Source organism: Perca fluviatilis, chromosome 5 (assembly GCF_010015445.1).
Source record: "Perca fluviatilis chromosome 5, GENO_Pfluv_1.0, whole genome shotgun sequence".
NCBI classification, from domain to species: Eukaryota; Metazoa; Chordata; class Actinopteri; order Perciformes; family Percidae; genus Perca; species Perca fluviatilis.
Window position 1 is genome coordinate 13,395,629 of NC_053116.1, and position 18,886 is coordinate 13,414,514.

Consider the following 18,886-nt stretch of genomic DNA (forward strand, 5'->3'; position numbering starts at 1 on the left):
AAAGCTCAAATATGGGCCGCTTTACGAAAATGGATGGCTAATTGCAAATTTTGTCCGACTGTGTGTCGGAGTTCAGCGCCGGTGCTGCCTGTGTTGCTGCCTCGCCGCCCGGCCTGCCTTCCTTCACAGACCCCGGCCTGCTATGAGGTACTTGGAGCTCGGTCACGACTGGCAGCCCACTGCACTCCGTACCCGCGCAAAGTCACCGTCTCTTGGGCTAATGACAACCAAATGCCCCTGCCCTGACAGAGCTCCAGGGACTGCAACTCCCCTCTTCCTGCTAGCTAAATGCCCGGTGTATGTGAGTGAGAGCGCGGTCAGCGAGCTTGTTACACCAGCAATCTCTTACCACAGGTTTCAAACAAACAAACGATTGGGGAAATAAACGCCGCTTGTCCGCGAGTCCCATTGATAGAGCCTGCGGCTGGATGTAGATTTGTAGCTACAAATCACGGATAGTTAGCTTCATTTTCGGCGTCATTCCGAGTATATTTACAGTTCGCTGACTGCAATAACATTCAAACAAAAAGGGATTCATTGTTACACACTAGTACAAACAAATAGGCAACAGTACCCAAAAACACTGGGCAAAAGCAGAGTCCAAAAACAGGCAGTAGTCAAAAGTATCCCAAAAACGCTCAACTGAGACTTGGGTCAAAACAGGTAGAAGATCCAAACAAACACTTATAAGCTCACATGGAATAGGCTGGACCACTAAACTCGAGCATAAAAGACAAACTGGCAGAGAACAAAGAGCGAAGGTGTGAATATATACACTTGGAGGAGGGGAGACAATTAGATACAGGTGCAGGACATTAGGGCTGGGAAGGTGATCACAAAAGGCGGGAAGGCAGACAATAACCAGAAGTTGACCTGCAACACAATCACACGATGAGTAACAAAATCAAACAGGAAGTGAGTAAAGCAAGATGAATGTGAAGGAAACCTGAAAACATGACCTATAGGAGCGGGAGCTGGGCATGACAACAGTGCTGCCTGGTTTAATGGATAAGATCAGTCTCAGAAAACGTGACAGTTCAGCCTCTGATCATAATGTCAATCTTGTATTTATTCTTTTTTTTTTTTTACATATTATAGACCATAGGCTACTACAACATTATATGTTATGTTTTAAGTTACAGTGTAACGGAAAATCCTTAAGGTTTACCATTGTGTGTTTAATGCTTAAGGTTTAATTACCCGTTTTAGGAAAGAGAAAATATAAGATAATCAATTACACTTAAAAAAAATATAGTCTCATAAGCACTACATTCCCATTGTTAAATTGACAAAAAAAACTTTAACTTGTAAATAACAAGAATTATTTGTGCTCACTTTTGATGAGGTGCAAGCTTTTAGGCAGGGGCGGACTTTACCATTAGGCAAAGGTCGGCAATTGCCTTGGGCCCCGAGCTACCTAGGGGCCCCCAAAAGGCCCCATTAACTTATAATTAAGGTTGTTTTGTTTTTTCACTTTTCGCAAATTATGTATTTCTAAAACTCCATTTGCGAAAAATGGCATCAAATCATTAGTTTCGCAGACCGGAGGGGGCCCCCCCATCTCACTCACTACATTGGACTATTCCATTATCTCACTTACTGCGCATGTGCGAAAGTGACAAGGCTGTGTAATGCGCCAAAAAACCATTGACATATAAACGGAGAAAAGAAAGTGACAGACAAAGAGTGTGTGTGCAGACTGAGTGACAGAGTAGAGTAAAAATGAAGCGAAACTACCCAAGCGGTGCTGAAAAAAGGAGGAAGCGGGAGGAAAGTAAAACGTTTTTAAAAAAATTGCCGAAGTTAACAAACTTTTTCGTGATGCCCGCCGCTGACCATGACAACAACGCTACAACCACCATTACGAGCGTTAGCACTGCTGCTAGCGAGGAGGAGCTACCCGTTGCTGCCGACAGTGCCAGCCCAGGCTGCTCAAGCAATATTGCTGCTAACGTTACATCCAAGGCAACTTTACAGGATGAGGAGGAGCCTTCAACTTCAGGTAACAAAACTTCCGCGTTCACTTTCAGTGACCGTGAGAATAATGATGACGACGTCTATGACGAAAAAGATGGCAATTCCAATGAACAACTAATGAGTACTAGCAGTCATTCTGACCAATGTGTTGCTCTTGAAGATGACCCAGCACTCTGGCCAAAACATCTCACTGACAAAGAGCGCTGCTCAATAGTGCAGAGAGGCCCAGTTCAGAGCAAGGACGACAGAATTTATCCTAGAAATCAAGAGGGGCGAAGATTTACAAGCAGCAATTATTACCTGCAAATGAAGAATGGAGAAAAAGTAAAGCGGTCCTGGCTCATGTACAGTGAAAAAAATGACTGTGTTATGTGCTTTTGTTGCCGCTTTTTTGGTAACCGAGAAAAGGCCACTCAGCTAAGTGAGGATGGGTTCAGTTACTGGAAAAATCTTTCTGCCCACTTGAGACAGCATGAGAGGTCTACAGACCACATCACAAACATGGATGCTTGGCGCAATCTTTCACAGAAACTACAAACAAACACAGCTATAGATCAGGTAAACCAAGATCTAATTGCTCTTGAAGTAAACCGCTGGAAAGAGATTTTAAGACGACTTATTGCAGTTGTAAACCATCTGGCAGAGCACAATCTTGCATTTCGTGGCCACTCAGACAAATTGTTCGAGTCTGGTAATGGAAATTTCCTTGGACAAGTGCAATTAATGGCTCAGTTTGACCCAGTGATGCGAGAGCATCTGAGGAGAATTCAGGCAAAACAGCTAACTGACACCTATTTAAGCAAGCATATCCAAAATGAACTTATTTCCCTTGTGGCAAAATGTACAACTGATGCAATTGTAGAGAGAGTGAAAACGGCAAAATACTATGCAGTAATTATGGACTGCACTCCAGACCTCAGTCACAATGAGCAGCTCTCAGTGGTGCTACGAATTGTTAATTGTGAGTTATCAAAGGGTGTCTCCATCTATGAGCACTTTGTTGGATTTCTTCAGGCACTTGACACAACAGGAAAAGGCTTATGTGAGACATTTTTAGGCCATCTACAAACACTAGGACTGGATCTTTGCAACTGTCGAGGCCAGTCTTACGATAACGGGAGCAACATGCAGGGTAAAAAGCAGGGAGTCCAAAAGAGAGTGCTGGAATTAAACGACAAAGCGTTATATGTTCCTTGTGGAAGTCACACACTGAATCTTGTTGTCGGTGATGCAGGTTTGGGCTGTTACAGCGACTTTACACTCTTTTCAGCTCCTCAGTTCAACGTTGGACCATTCTCAAAGAACACGTCAAGAATCTTACACTTAAAGCGTTGTCTACAACCAGGTGGGAGTGAAGAGTTGAAGCTGTGAAAGCTGTTCGCTACCAGCTGCCTGAAATCGTGAAGGCATTAACTGCTCTAAAGGAGTACGCCACAGAGAAACGAGATGCAGATGTTGTCTCAACAGCTGAAAGCGTCTGCAAGGAGCTGCAGAGATGGCCTTTTGTGGTGAGTACCATAGTGTGGTACGATGTCTTGTTCCAGGTAAACAAAGTGAGTAAGATCCTTCAGAGCCCCAAAGTTTCAGTCGAGACAGTGAGGGAAGAAATCAGGGCAGTGAAAGAATTCCTTCAGGAATTTCGCAGTGAAGGATTTCTGCGAAAACAGATGCCAGGGAGATAGCAGAGAAGCTGGAGGTGGAGATGAGCTGGCCTGAGGTGCGTCAGAGAAGAAAAACCAAACAGTTTGAGTATGAGGGAACAGAGCACGTTCAGTCAACTGCAGAAGAGCTCTTCAAAAGAGAGTTTTTTTCTACCTCTAATAGATACAGCTCTTGTCACAGTAGAGGACAGATTTTCCAACACGGAAATCTTCTATGAGCTTTATGGATTTCTCTACTCAATCGACATAATGAGAAGCACTGAGAAGGAAGGGAAGCTGGATGAATGCTGCCACAGATTAGAGCAGAGGATGGATGACATTGATGCAGAAGATCTGAAGCTTGAGGTAAAGTGTGCAGTTAGGTCATTCCCGCCACATGTCTCATCACCATTTGAGATGCTGGACTATATATATAAAGAGAATTTACTTGACATATATCCAAATTTGAGTATAGCTTTCAGACTCCTCCTCACTCTCCCTGTTACAGTAGCTTCAGGTGAAAGAAGTTTCTCATCATTGAAACTAATCAAAACGTACCTCAGATCAACTATGTCCCAGGACAGGCTGTCTGCTCTAGCTGTTCTCTCTATCGAGCAGGAAGTCAGGAAGTCTCTGGATATGGAATCAGTGATAGCAAGATTTGCTGAGGCCAAAGCTCGCAAGGTCAGATTATAGACAATACAGACACTCACTCACACACAGACACTCACTCACTCACACACACACACACACACACACACACACACACACACACACACACACACACACACACACACACACACACACACACACACACACACACACACACACACACACAACAACAGAGAGAGAGATCAGCCCAAGATTTCCTTCATTTGTTACTCACCCATTAAAGCTGAGTTAATTAGTAAGAGAAAGCCAAAGAAACTCAATGTACATAAATACATTCAAGAGAGCGGAAGAGAATACAAAGACATAGAAGAAAGGTGAGATGAAGAGAAAGACGGACAAATACAAATAGAAAATGGAGGAGAAAGACAAAGACCAAAGGGAGAATAAGAAAAAGACAGGCAAAGACCAAAGGGAGAATAAGAAAAAGACAGGCAAAGACCAAAGGGAGAAGACGAGAAAGACAGATGCAAAAACAGAGACAAGGGAAATGAAGAAATGGTCAGAAAAAATGGGAGAGCAGGAGAAAGTCAGTGAAAGGAAAAAAGGTAAACATTTTAAACGGTAAGTTATTTTAATTAAAATGATGTCTCCATAATTGATCACTTATTGTCTTGTGTGTTTCTTCTCACTTTAGTAACGCAAGACAGAAGTCCACAAACATGTAGCAGCAAGCAGATCCATAAGAGATAATATCAAAGAGGCAACCAAGGTAAATGACAACCAATGGCAGCTCTTCCCTATAAAAAGACAATACAGTGGATGCATCTGTTAAACAGAATGTTCTGTGTTTTTTTTCTTCTTTTTTTCTTACAGATGCAACTCCAGATGTCTAGACATCATTGCTGTGTGAAGACTGCTGAAGAGAAGTTACAAGTAGGACTTTCTTAGAAAAATAAGGATGGACAAAAGGGGGGAAACAAGAGATGTAGAGGGCCCCATGTCTGTGTTTGCCTTGGGCCCCAAAATGACTAAATCCGCCCCTGCTTTTAGGGCCAGTTACAGCATTTGCAGCTATCTTGGAAGACCAAATTAGCTGGGCAGTTTTGGATCCAGGTGATGCCATTGGCACAATTGTAAAAGTAACCTGGGGCATCAGGTTTGGCATAAACCCCACCAGTCTTTGTAGCACAGAAGTTGTCTTGGTTGTTGGATGGAGTAGTGATTGTTGGTCTGGGATGAGGTATGATATGAGGTTGATTTGGTTTTTTGTGTGGAGACTGAGTCACTAGATTTGGGTTGGTTCCTGTAGTGGGAAGAGGAGGAAGATCTGCAGAAGTAATAGGGAATTATTAGTAGTCTGTACAGTCAAAGTTAACAAATGTCAATAAATTAATGTTGTGTGGTTTCTGAAAGAAGTATTTTAACAAGTAATATATGATTCTACTCACCTGGGGCTACAAGAGAGCGGAGATAGCTGGTGAGAGGGTAGTTTCCCTGGTTACAGAACCTTCCATTAAAGTCATCCAGATCCAGAGCCCAGACGAAAGCTCCTCCAAATCTGTTATCCTTTAGGTAACGGACCTGAATATATAATGACAGCAACAATGTTTGTACTTTAAAGGAATATTTCACCGCTGGAAAGCTGAATATATCTTTAAATTGGGTCACTTATGTAGTAGAAATGTGAAAAAAAAATTTTTAATTGGTTCCTTCTAGGCCGAGAAAAGCCAGAAAATGTGTTTTGGTCTTATATGGATGAAAAACACCAAATCCCAGAATGCACCTGCTTCGTTGCTTTGAGTCCACTCCCAAGCCACGCCTACCACTTCACAGACAGACCGAGGCATTCAACTCAACTCAAGCGTGTTTTATTTCAACCATATACATGAAACAACGTTTCATCGTGACTCAACGACATTATATAAAAACGACATACGAAACAGGCTACATTTAGTACACACACTTTATAGGCTCCGTAAAGTTCAGCTAACGCATACTAGCATTAGCGCTTGGTGGGCTGTAAACACCGAGCATAAACACAGCCGTGAATTAGCGTGCAATGTAGAATGGTCGGCATTTAGCAGTCACAAACTCCACCAGCAGTTAGCAGTTAAATGGATACAAATCACCACATTTCTGCGCCACTCGGTGTTAACACAGCCCACCTCTTTTACCCGGCGACAGAGTATCTCTAGCTCGGAGGGCTAGCAGGCCTGGTAGCTGGACAGTCCGGTACACTATTCAGGCATGTTTCCACAACAACAAAAACACAGCAGTCTCTCAACTCACGTTGGGAGTTTAGTTGAAGTTGGATGTAGTCCAGTTTGTGGTCTAAATGAGCGGACACTTGCAAGCAGGATCCGTAAAGTTCAGCTAACGCATACTAGCATTGGTGTAGCTAAACGCAGAGTATAAACACAGGCGTGAATTAGCGTGGAATGTCGAATGGTCGGCATTTAACAGTCACAAGCTCCACCAGCAGTTAGCAGTAGCTAGTTGGATTTTATTTCTACACCAGTCCGTTTAACACAGCCCACCTCCACGGGCCGGCGAGAGCAGCCTGGTAGCTGGATAGTCCCGGTTCCGGTACACTGTTGTTCAGGCATGTTTCCACAACAACAAAAACACAGCAGTCACTGAAATCACGTTGGGAGTTTCGTTGAAGGAGGATGTAGTCCAGCTTGTTGTTTAATGAGCAGACACTTGCAAGCAGGATGGCTGGGACAGGTGGACAGCTAGCGTTAGCTTTCCACCTAGCCGATGAGGATGTCCCCTAGCCGGCTAGCGGCATTGAGCGACACCGCTGGTCTCCGTGCAGGCGAAGCTCGCGTAGTGTGCCGAGTATTGCGTCTGTAATAACGTTTCCTGCATATTCTCCGATCTGTACCGATGTATCCCGGTGGTACACACGTCCGGTAGTTTGAATGCAGATAATTGTTGTAAATGTTTTCTGCTGAAAACCGAGAGCCTGTTTAGCGAAGATTCAAGATGGCTGACAGTCGTTTTCATTCGGAATACCTCGGCCAGACTCGGCAGTCCAACCCCCTGTGGGCGTGTTGAAAACATACGGAAGTAGATCCTACTACTGGCTGTAGTCCTTGCCTCTGGCCCAAAAATCTTCCGATGACGCAAAAATCATCATTTTACGTCATCGGAAGATTTTTTCCAGGCCCCAAATGCAAAGATCTCTCGTCTCAGGGGGACATGAGTGGGGGAGGCACGGTCATTCAGAAATACTATCGGGTTTCTACTGATACAAAGCTGAATGCTAAATCGGTGAAGTATCCCTTTAACGTAACTGGCAAAAAAATGAGCAAACTTTTTATATAGAAACATACAACTACCTTAGTCGCAAAACTTTCTTTGTTGTCATATCCAACCCACTGATTTTGTTTGACCGCATATGGAACGTTCTGATCCTCAATCAGCTCGACACTGGCTCCTTGAAGAAAAGTGCAAATCTGAAAAGAGGTTTGAATTTCAGATTTTAAAGTATTGTATTAAAGCTCTATTAAAGTTTGATTACTTCATAATAAAAAAATATTTTTTATTTTAATCAGTTACATAGAGTTACTAATAAAACACAGACAGAGTTAAATTCAATGAGTCATTGCCAGGTTCACCTCATAATAGGACCAGAAGCCAGCCTCTCTTGTAAAAGCACCCGCAGCAGCTGGACCACTGGCTGGTGCTCCAACCACACTGGATTGACTAGACAGTTGAAATGTTCTTCCATATGTAGCAAAGCCCATATTTAGCTTTTCTACAGGTGTTCCCTTGTCTCGCCAATATCTCATGGAATAGTTCTGAAAGAGACAGACAGAAGTCAGATTTCCAACCAAATGTAATGCAAATTCTTACCAGATTTATAGAAATCTGCGATAGGAAATGTAAGTGAATGTGTGTTTCCATCCTCTACTCATATGTGAGTATGAGAAGTTGGGCTAATTGAGACAGCTGGCGCTTATTCTCTATTCACCTTTAAACCATTGCAGAAGAAGACAATGAGATGACATAATTAAAAGAGAACCAGTCAAACCTCAAACTCAAATAATGGAACACCAGATGGAAATAGTTATGTTTGATTCATGTATTAGTTTGAGGAATGTTAGTGTCATTATGGCTCCTCACATATCTGATGTTTTTATCTAAGACTGTGAGTCGTTTCTAGGGGACAATCGGCAATTAAGACCCATAATTGCGTTTTACTATTAGGTGGGGTCGTATTCATTATGACGGACGCAAAGCAGGTATTATAGTATTACAGGGCCAAACATGTTGAGGTGGTGGATAGTTCAAACAAACACAGGAGTTTCACTAAGGCAGCCAGGGTTTGTGTCCCAATAAAAGTAAAAAAAAAATGATTATGTAATTAACAGAACAAATGGAACTGTGGCAGGTTCTGTGTCATGTGCGTAACCGGAAGTGAAGTAACTTAACACTTACACACTAACTAACTAGTTTTGTTGCCCAAACCTAACCAAACTACAACAGTTTCATAACTTTAACGACATGTTTCAAATCACGACCGTTGGATTTAGGTATCGTGGAATTGTTGTTTCATCTGCTGCTATTTTCCATCTCTTCAGTGCAGCGGAGGTTTTAGTGTACATTTAAGGCACATGCTTCATGTAAATAAGGATTAAGTCCACACAACAGTCCGGGATGAGATAAAAATGTGCTCTTGTTTATTGTACTTTCAAAGGTTGTGGAACGGAAAACTCAGATTTGACAGATATTTTAGCTAGCTGTCTGAATTTACCCTGCAAAGATCTGAGGAACAGTTAACCATAGTCGACTGGAGTTTAAAATTACAACACAAAGAAAGCAGAGGGAATTTAGAGCGGCACAAGAGCAATCCCGAAAGTGGAACGTTGTGGATTTAGACTTGGGAAGAGTAAGTAATTTACATTCATGATGTAGCTAAAAAAATGCATCCCTGTACTTACAGTATTTAAGTAAACTTGGTCCCCTGTTTCACGGGCTGCCTTGTATAAGGGGCTGTTATGTCCTGTCACAGTCTCCCAGGTGCCATGAAAGTCATACGTCATCACGTTGATAAAGTCCAGGTACCTAATGAAATGCATGTGAGATCAAGTACACCAACACATGATGACAAACGATCATGGATATAATGTGGGGGAGTAACATTTTGTTGTACTTTGCCATCTCTGCGATTTCATAACCAGCATCAATGGTTCCTTTCCCAGCAGCCACAGCAGCAGAAACCAATAATCTGGGCCGGCCAGTTGCTGTTCCCTCAGACTGATAGGCCTCTAGGAGTTCCTGTACACCATAGAATCATGGGAAAGTCACTTTCTGGTTCATGTTAAACATTATTTTAAACACCGGAGGAGTAATTTTGGATTAGACCTTGCATAAAACTGTGAATCTTTGTTTGTCTTCCAGAGGACTTCCTCTTCCAGCAGGGTATTCCCAGTCCAAATCAAGTCCATCAAAACTATATTTCCTCAGTAGTTTGATAGAAGATTGGATGAATGTATTTCTGTTGGCTTGTGTTGACACCATTGTTGTAAATCTGTGTAGAATTTTGGGAAAGTAAAGCTTTTAAGAGGACATGTTTACAATACATTGAACTTTATAGATTTTTTTTTTATGCTAAATATCTCACTTTTGAGTTCCAAAGTTCCAGCCTCCGACTGCCAACAGTGTTTTAAGATTTGGATTCCTGTGGGAATATACAGATTTAGTTGCCTACAATCACTACTGTACATAACGTTTTACAGAGACAATGCTAAAACATGTTGGACTGACCTCTGTTTGAGTCCATTAAAGGATGTATAGAGTACATCATCATTCCATTCTATGGTGACCAACTCGTTTGCCTCGTTAATACCAGAAAAGGCATAGATCAGGTGGGTACACAGGTTTGGATCAATATTGAGAGGCATGAACTTCCCATTGCCAGGACGGTATTGGGACCAGTTAGTGAAATAACACACCAGTCTGGTGGATGACACTACTCACGGAAGAGCAGAAATAGTTTTCATTAATCTTTCAAGAAGAATCAATGACCAGACATTTAACAATTTAGACTTCATTCAGTTACTAAGATTGTTCAAAATTAATTATTGCTATGAAGCTCACCCAAACTGCCAAAGGAAAGACAGAGACCTTCAAAGTTACAGATTTAGTTAGTACATATAAGGAAATATAGATATTGGAAAAACATTTCCCTGCTTCTCATTGTGCCTTACCTGTAATTAGAAATAGCTTTCTCATGGTGGTTGTGCTTGGATGGGCTATCATATCAAAAGGAGAGCACTTTATAGCTTTTTTTAGCTGACAAATAATACACAATCCATAGTAAACATTAACCAGGAACAAATTGACAAATTGTAGGTCCACAAGATTAGGACACTAAGCAGTTGCATCATCCAAGTAAGTCAAATAACAGAAGCTGGTAAAAGACCTTTGGCACATGCAGAAAACAACAGCCCGTGAGTGACTGTAATCAAAACAGTCCAACCCATTCTGTCGCTGAATTTCTAAATATTTGTCTGTCTGACGTTATGTTAAGCATCTATCTAGCACTTTAATTAGCATCAATTTGACACTTTCTTCAAGTTTTTGATCTATAGTATTTCAGCATTCTAAAACTGTGTTTTGATTTTTCCATTTTCTAAAATGTTTAGTGACAGGTCAGATGACTGCAAAGCCCTTTTTTTTTGCTTCTTTGGACTTTAGAAGGACCAGGCATATACAATGTTTGTTCAGGGTCAGTGTGGTTCATTTTCCTCTTACAAACACCAGGCCAGACAGGCATATAAAAGTCTAATGTTGCACAGTCTTGTTTTTGTGAAGTCCCAATTTTTGAGTTCATGTCAGAATCCTGTAATCATATTTTATTAATTTGAATAGTCTATAAAAATGAAATTATTTGAATTAAATGAAAGATTTTAGAAAAAAAGAGACAGTGCTTTGTTTCAATAAGGAAACATTTATTTAAGGCCAGTCGCAGCAGTTGCATCTCACACTGAAAACAAGATTAACTGGACAACGCTGGAGGTGTGTGTTTCCTTGGGAACACTGATAAAAGGAGTTGCGGTTCTTGGCATTTATGTAAAGGCCATCGGCCTTCCCAGCACAGAAACCACTTCCAGAATCAACAACTGTGGTGGTAGTTTCTGCATGGGTCGTTGTAGGAGAAGTGGCAGCAGGAGTCTGCTTTGTGGTGCTCACTGGTGAGTGTGTGGTTACAGGAGGTGGAAGTGGAAAATCTATTAAAAAAAATTACAAATATAACAGATTACGGAAGGTTTTACTTGTTTAGGGGAGATGATAAAACATTTACATTCTGTGCAGTGTTGAGGTCTCATTTCCGTTTACCTGCATCCAGAAGAGAGCGCAGAAAACTAATGAGGGGATATTTTCCCTGGCCACAGAACTGTCCAGTAAAATCATCCAGATCTAGTGCCCAGACAAAGGCTCCTCCAAATGTGTTATCTTTCACATACTGTGCCTATGGAATATAAGTTACAGAGAGAACTTTAAGTTTAAAATGCAAGTTTTTTTTAGGTTTGAATACATTAAGGAAATTAAGGGGGCCAATGGCCAAAAATTGCCTACAACATTTATAAAAAATAAAAAAAGAATATATATATATACATATATATATATAATTTCTGTTTCGTCTCTAACATACACTCACACAAACAGCGCTGTAACATATAAATGCACTGATAATAGCAACGTTATGCTTTCTATTTCCTCATGTTGGTGGTGATTACTGTACTGTATACATTTTAAACTGGACTCAAAAATTTCTCCTTAAAAAACAGCAACCTTATGCACTATTTTCTAATTTTTTAAAGTGCACCCATAATGTTGTAAAGGCCACAACGTTTTAGACTTAGCCTCCCAAATATTATATTTTATTTCCTCACTGAATACATGTAACCAGTACAAGTGTAGCACATTATTTTATACACATTTCAAGAGCTTTCTCAAGGTTAATTCAATTAGAAAATCTAATTTTTTTTTTTTTTTTCGAGTGAAAAAAAGTGTCTGATCATATCCAAGAACCCCCTGTCGTAAACTGGACATACAGAGGCTATTAGTTTATATTTTAGTTACAATCCAGTTGAAGGGAAATGTATGCCTGAGATTTTGCAATTATTTAAAAATTTACCTATGCACCTATGACTGCTACATGATCTGCATACATTTCAAATTAAAAGAGTTTTTTTTCAGGCATTGTCAAATTAACATAAGCCAACAACATAATGAATCTTATACATGTTCATTTTTTTTCTCTACATTAAAGCTTGTTTTAAGTGGCCGGGTTAGCTCAGTTGGTAGGTTTACTCCTCGACAAAGCGGCCGGGGGTTAGACTCCGACCTGCAGCCCTTTGCTGCATGTCATTCCCCTTCTCTCTCCCTCTTCTCTCTCCCCTTTCATGTCTTCATCTGTCCTGTCAAATGAAATGCCTAAAATGCCCCAAAAAATTATCTTTAAAAAAAGAAGAAGCTTGTTTTAATTCCTATGTGTAAGTATCTGACAGTTTTATCCAGCTCTGGTCTCATTGGTCCAGTCTGAGAGGAGATTGACTCAATCGCACATCGCACACAGCCACCTGAGTGATGAATTTGTTTGTGCCTACTGTTTGCTCCTCTTTGTGGTGTTTATATGACAAATTGCAAAAAGCCTGTCTTGACCCAATAAAAAGATTACAGACCTGTGGGGTTTGCCAAAACGTAAAGTTGCGTGTTACAGTGCCACCTTCTGCTCGATGCAAGTTATTAAAAACTGTTTGTGCTGCCTGTGCAGCTTCATAATGATCAGCTACACCTAGTGAAATGTACTAATTTAGGAAGCTAAGACACTGATAGCTAGGCAAGTAGTGATGCTACTTGTATCTTGTTCATATTATCTGCATAAACATAGATGTGGAGGATGTCTTATTTATTACCTTGATTTCAAAGCTCTGCCTGTTATCAAACCCAACCCACTCATTTCCTTTAGTAGCATAGGGCACCATTTGCTCATCAAGCCAGTGAAGACTGCCTCCTTGGAGGAAAGTGCAAACCTGTAGAAATGGAAGAAAATCACATTTAAACATCCTCGACATGATTTGTGATGTCTTAGCTTGAAACTCTCTCGAAACTCTGTTGGGCTTATATTAATTAAATCTGAACTGAGTTCAATTTAGCTATGTTGTGTCTCAGGGTTCCATTTGTGTTGACCCTTCACTGACCTCGTAGTAAGACCAAAACCCAGCTTCACGGGTGTAGGGCCCAGCAGAGGCTGGTCCGCTTGTTGATGCTCCAACACCGTTAACTGCTGATGATGTTTGAAATGTGCGTCCATATGTAGAAAAACCAACTATGAGCTTTTCAAGAGGAGCTCCTTGGTCTCTCCAGTATTTTATAGCAAAGTTCTGTGCAGAGAAAAAAAAACGTATATATTAAAAACAACATGTTAGGTGTTCAGTTTATTGGGTTTTGAGAATGATAACTGAATTTTGTTGAGGATTTTACTCACCACATTGTTGTAGATGTTGTCGCCCTGATCGTGAGAGCTGCGGTACAGAGGGCTGTTGTGGCCAGTGAACGGGTCCCATGCTCCGTGGAAGTCATAGGTCATGACATTTATGAAGTCTAGGAACCTGTTAGACAATGATGATGTCACATATTAAAATCAGAAAGTATATATTCTTTTCAACTTTTAAAATGACTCAGGGCCCTATCTTGCACTCAGCGCAATTGCCTTTGTACACTGACGCATGTATCATTCCTATTTTGCACCCGACTCACAGCGGACTTTTCCCTCCACAGACGCAAGTCGGTAAATTAGGGAATATATTTGCGCTCCCGGGGGCGGTTCAGCGAAAAGAGGAGGCGTGTTCCGGCGCAAACGTTACTTGGTGCTATTCTGCAGTTTCAGAAAACAATTCCGCCACTGACCAGGAAAAACCTGATCTAAAGTCAGTGGCGCTAGTCTAAAGTCAGTAGCAGTTATTCAGATGCTATTTTAGGGGCGCATGCTTGGCCATAATGTAGCGTGTGCACAACGCGCACACACTTCTCTCATCTAAATGGATGCAGCAGTTCCCATTTTTGCAAACCATACATAATTACAAAAGAAAATATTACTGAAAATGCGCTTCAGGTGTTTGGATAGATCAGGAGGCATTTTACAGTACAGTCCTCAAAAAGTCGCAGCATTCTTTGTGGCTTGTTGTGATTTACACAACATTTCCATGAATCATGGATGTGTTGATGACGCGATGGAGTAATGCGCAATGTGCTCCTGATGGAGCGGGTGGACGGAGATGGAGTGGCGGGGAAGAGGAAGGGGCACAACGGGAGCAGGTGGTGCGTTTGGAGGCCCACGCTCCATGGCTGCAGCAATCCTCTCCAGACTTGAGGAGATGTGCCCGAGGGGCCGCAGCAACATCGCCACCCGGCCAAGACGGGCATTTATTACTTTGCCGCATCTCGCATCGGCAGCTCCTGCTGGCGTGCGCCAGGCAAATCCGCCGTAATAATAGCAATCTGCCATAGAACAAGCGCGCCTGCTCTTAAAGGGAATGTGAGATGACGTTCTGATTGGTAATTTTCACGTTACGCCCAAACCACACCTAGCTACTTCAGACCAACCCATTTTAGATTTGCGTCGGGCGCAAGAGTTATTTATCCCGCCGGTATAATAGCAACAGCACCCGAGATCCCCCCACAAAGCTACTTGCGTTTTGCGTTTCATACTTGCGTTTCAGATCGCTAAAATAGGGCCCTCAGAGTCATAGTAACTCACTTTGAGACGTCAGCAATCTCATATCCATTGTCGATGTTTCCCTTCCCAGCAGCCACTGCAGCTGTGAGCAGCAATCGTGTTTTTTTTGTCACAGCGGCTTCTTTTTCAAAGGCGGCGAGTAATTCCTAAATGCAAGAGGGAAATAGTTGAGGATAATCACATGGATGATGCGAGAATATTTAAAGCTACATTGCTGTATCATCTCAAATCAAGATGCTGTGTTGGTGTTGGCATCCTGTGGGTTTCTGTCAATGCTGCTGACTAGAGGAGGTGTAGATTTTACAAACCGACCTGGCAGAGCACTGTGAATCTCTTCTTGTCCTCTGGTGGGCTCCCTCGTGCTCCAGGATATTCCCAGTCCAGGTCCAGCCCGTCAAAGCCATGCAGTCTCAAGAAACTGATAGAAGACTGGATGAATCTCTGGCGGTTGGCAGCGGATGAAACCATGATGGTAAATCTGTAAACAAGTTAAACAACCTTTTAGCTACACTGTTGATGATGCTGTCCGCATCATTCCATGAGATAATGCAATTCAACAGCCTTAGGATTCCTTGCTGTTGAAGCCTTGTGGACTCACTGTGAAGTTCCAAAGTTCCACCCACCAACAGCCAGCAGAGTCTTCAGCTGGGCGTTTCTGTGCAGGATTTGTGCAAAAACATGATTTACAATGTATTAGTGTTAGAAGTTAGATCCTCTACTTTAATGCTACTTTAGAAGTAGCAATCCCACAGCACGTAAAATACCAGCATTCCAGGCTTGTGCAAAATTCAGAATTTCAGAATTGGCCTCCATTGAATTCATGAATTTGAATTTGAATTGAATTGACTTTGCCCCACAGGAAGTTGAATTTGAATTTGAAAGACAGGAAGTGGAATATATGGCAATTCAAAGAAATTCCACACAGTCGCACAACAGAAAGAATGTGTGGAATCTCACATACATTCAGTGTTAGGAAGGTTACTTTGGAAATGTAATTGCTTACTGTTATAAGTTACCCATTATAAATGTGGTTTGGATTACTTTATTTAGATTACTTCATCAATTTGATTAGTAACTTATTGAATTGCACATTTTACCTCAGTAATACAACTAAATACAATTACATACATTTTGTAATTTAATAACATCATTTCATTACATGTAACTAGTCACTCCTCAACCCTGCATACATTTTGTTCCAAAATATAGAGAATGATAAGCATTCTTGGAAATGGAGTCATGTTCCATCATGTTCCACAAAATTACAATTAATCAAAATGAATTATTTGCTCTGTGACTAGAGCTTTTAACATTCATCGCTGGGGGAAAATATTTCCCGTTAATGTAATCTGTACAAGTAGTTCAAACTAATATAATTTATAGAATATGTAATGCAATCATATCTGACATATATTGTAAAACTTCATTGTTAAACACAAATTATGTATATGAATTTCTTTGAATTTTTATTGAATTGCAATTCTGCTTCCTTTAATTCCAATTGGAATTGTAATTCTAGATACTGTTTTTGCCATCAATTCAATTCAAATTCAAGAATTGAGTCATTCTCAATTCAATTCTGAATTGTGCACAAGTCTGCTGCATTCAAAATGTTATTCAAAATCTACTTCCTGAGCATTGTCTTTTTTCTTTTACTTCATATAGTCAATGATAAAACTGCATAGTTCTTTTTTACTCATGTTCTCAAACTTGACTCACATTCAGACTACTCAAAACTGTCTTTGAATTTTGTATATATTTCTTTCTCCCTTTTTTTCTTCTTTTGTGCATTGATTTTTTGTGTTGTTTTCTTGTAACCTTTTATTCTTTCTACTTACTTACATTTCTACCACTGCAGTTAATCTACAAGTTTATTGTGTTTGTGTGTTTTGTTTTATTTTACAATCTCCTTATATGGAAAACTGGATAATGCCACTTAACCAGTCACACTAAAACGTCCAAGTTCATCTCGACTGCTGATGTGATTAGTTGTTGTGAAATAACAGTTGATATGGCTGCAGATACATTGATACTGCATGAAGAAACAAATCACCTATTCTTCAGCTCATTGAAGGATTTGTAGAGAACGTCGTCATTCCACTCATAGGGAGCCAGTTCGTTAGAATGGTTGATTATTGAAAAGGCGTAGATCAGGTGAGTGCAGAGGTTGGGATCTACATTGGCAGGCAGATATTTGCCAGCACCTTGTCTATACTGGGACCAGTTGGTGAAGTAGCACACCAGTTTGGTAGAAGACACTTTTGGAGAGGGGAGAAACTGTTACTATGAAGTTTCTATTCAAAGACATGGTGATTACATGTGAGAAGCAAATGGCAATGTAATATAAAGAAGTTAAATAATGACTGCATACCCATCTGGAGACACATCAAAAGAGACAGTCCTAAAAAATAATACATTTTATTTTCATGAAAGAAATTTGCACAAGACTCACTGCTTTTGAATGAATTAACAACTGAAAGAATATAACTTACCAGCCAAGACTGTTAGTCGGGCCATGTTGTGTCAGCGGAGATTTTTCCTCGGAGCTGCAACAATAAATACATGTGTATAATAAATCTTTATAAGACTGCATTATAGTTTTTTTTTTTAACTGCAAACAGTTTACCATCTAGAGGCTGTACAATAGTTAGTAATGTTAAAATGTAAACTGAAAGATGTGTGCTCAGAACCTACCTGTTCAAAGGTGATTGGCTGTATGAGCCTACGATCCACCTGGGAGTTGTTTTTATAGACGTGATAAGAGCGGAACAAAGGCTACCTGACAATGAGGTGTAATGGATGCTTCAGGGGAGGATAATTGTCACATTAGACTACAATAAGCTGTCAGAAGATGACATAAAGATAAAATCTGTTTTTATTGACGGATAAAACTGGATCAGAGCACATGAGGTTATGTAAATTTGCCTCTGTAAAGTCACTCAGATCAGGAGAGCTGGCCAATTCATGCAGATAAGATTACCTTAATAAAAGTATGAACTGATGCATTGTATTTTATGAAACTTCAGGATTAAAATGATTTCCATGGTACCAACAACCAACACAACACTTAGGGTAGCCCTCTGGATTCATATATTTTACACTCACCTTTGTGGCTGCAAGTCCTGCTGCTTACACAATTGTGTGTTTTGTTGAACTCGTCTTGGACTCGGATGCTGTTCCGTTTCATCCATCTAAAACATCAGATACTGAAGGGCTACAACTAACAATGTGCTGTTCATTTTTCTATTAAGCAATCGACTGACCTTTCAGTTTCAGGACTACAATTTCCGATTTGATCCTTGTAAAACAAATCTAAGAGCATTATATTTGCGTGTTTTGGTTTTGAATAGCTTTGTCTGCTGTGGGTCTGTCTTGACCTTGATTTTGCATTAACTACAGTAGGAACTCAAAAAAGCAAAAACCGTATTTTAATCTATACTTTACAATTTTGTCTTTCCCTCTGGTAATCAGAGGGGTGCAATAATAAAAACTCTACATCAGAGACTACAGTATCATCAGAGGCCTGATAAACGTCAAAGCGTGTGTGATAAGATGTCCTTTTCCTTTAAGCTGTTTGGTCCCTTGATGACGTCACTATTAGCAATCTCGTATGTAAGCAAAGGCAAAAAGGCCAGAGTTCAGTTAGATAGGAATATTGTTTTAGGTTTGGCTTTATGCTGTTTGAAAGACCAACTAATGGCGTAACAATAAAAGGAACATTTGGGGTGATGCGCTTATTTTCTTCCTCGCAAGAATGAGAGTTAGATGAGAAGATCGATACCACTCACATCTGTATGGTAAATGTGAAGTTGCCGGCAGCTAACTTAGCTTAGCACAAAGACTGTAAAGCGAAGATTCCAGGAAGTTACTGGTCTTGGCCAAGAAATAGTCCGGAGCATGT

At 40.7% G+C, this 18,886-nt stretch overlaps 2 protein-coding genes across 4 annotated transcripts; both read right to left on the bottom strand.

Moving 5' to 3' along the window:
* Positions 1 to 387: 387 nt before the first annotated feature.
* Positions 388 to 10,556, bottom strand: LOC120558460 (acidic mammalian chitinase-like). 3 transcript variants are annotated; one of them, XM_039799476.1, is made up of 13 exons: positions 10,448 to 10,556; positions 10,338 to 10,364; positions 10,005 to 10,209; positions 9,862 to 9,918; positions 9,603 to 9,768; positions 9,391 to 9,515; positions 9,179 to 9,302; positions 7,853 to 8,035; positions 7,574 to 7,690; positions 5,678 to 5,810; positions 5,281 to 5,556; positions 1,336 to 1,360; positions 388 to 873 (listed from the first exon to the last, which is right to left on the bottom strand). In XM_039799476.1, exons 1-12 carry the CDS (start codon positions 10,497 to 10,499, stop codon positions 1,356 to 1,358), a joined length of 1,470 nt encoding a protein of 489 aa, XP_039655410.1. In that variant the 5' UTR covers positions 10,500 to 10,556; the 3' UTR covers positions 388 to 873; positions 1,336 to 1,355. The 3 variants fall into 3 exon arrangements, with proteins under 3 accessions (XP_039655410.1, XP_039655409.1, XP_039655411.1); XM_039799475.1 differs by lacking the exon at positions 388 to 873 and having other exon boundaries at positions 1,075 to 5,556; XM_039799477.1 differs by lacking the exons at positions 388 to 873; positions 10,338 to 10,364 and having other exon boundaries at positions 1,075 to 5,556; positions 10,448 to 10,487.
* A 600-nt stretch (positions 10,557 to 11,156) lies between these two features.
* Positions 11,157 to 17,550, bottom strand: LOC120558461 (acidic mammalian chitinase-like). Its single transcript, XM_039799478.1, has 11 exons — positions 17,478 to 17,550; positions 17,357 to 17,386; positions 17,039 to 17,243; positions 15,584 to 15,640; positions 15,298 to 15,463; positions 15,007 to 15,131; positions 13,735 to 13,858; positions 13,448 to 13,630; positions 13,163 to 13,279; positions 11,580 to 11,712; positions 11,157 to 11,470 (listed from the first exon to the last, which is right to left on the bottom strand). Exons 1-11 carry the CDS (start codon positions 17,500 to 17,502, stop codon positions 11,196 to 11,198), a joined length of 1,440 nt encoding a protein of 479 aa, XP_039655412.1. The 5' UTR covers positions 17,503 to 17,550; the 3' UTR covers positions 11,157 to 11,195.
* Positions 17,551 to 18,886: the final 1,336 nt, after the last annotated feature.

Excerpts from the sequence above, each read along its gene's own strand:
- LOC120558460 (XM_039799476.1), bottom strand. The coding sequence starts at position 10,499 with ATGATAGCCCATCCAAGCACAACCACCATGAGAAAGCTATTTCTAATT. Across the intron at positions 10,210-10,337 it reads TCTTTCCTTTGGCAGTTTGG|TGTCATCCACCAGACTGGTG; the intron begins GTGAGCTTCATA and ends TTCCGTGAGTAG. Across the intron at positions 9,919-10,004 it reads TTTAATGGACTCAAACAGAG|GAATCCAAATCTTAAAACAC; the intron begins GTCAGTCCAACA and ends ATATTCCCACAG.
- LOC120558461 (XM_039799478.1), bottom strand. The coding sequence starts at position 17,502 with ATGGCCCGACTAACAGTCTTGGCTG. Across the intron at positions 15,641-17,038 it reads TTCAATGAGCTGAAGAATAG|AAACGCCCAGCTGAAGACTC; the intron begins GTGATTTGTTTC and ends AATCCTGCACAG. Across the intron at positions 11,471-11,579 it reads GCGCTCTCTTCTGGATGCAG|ATTTTCCACTTCCACCTCCT; the intron begins GTAAACGGAAAT and ends TTTTTTTAATAG.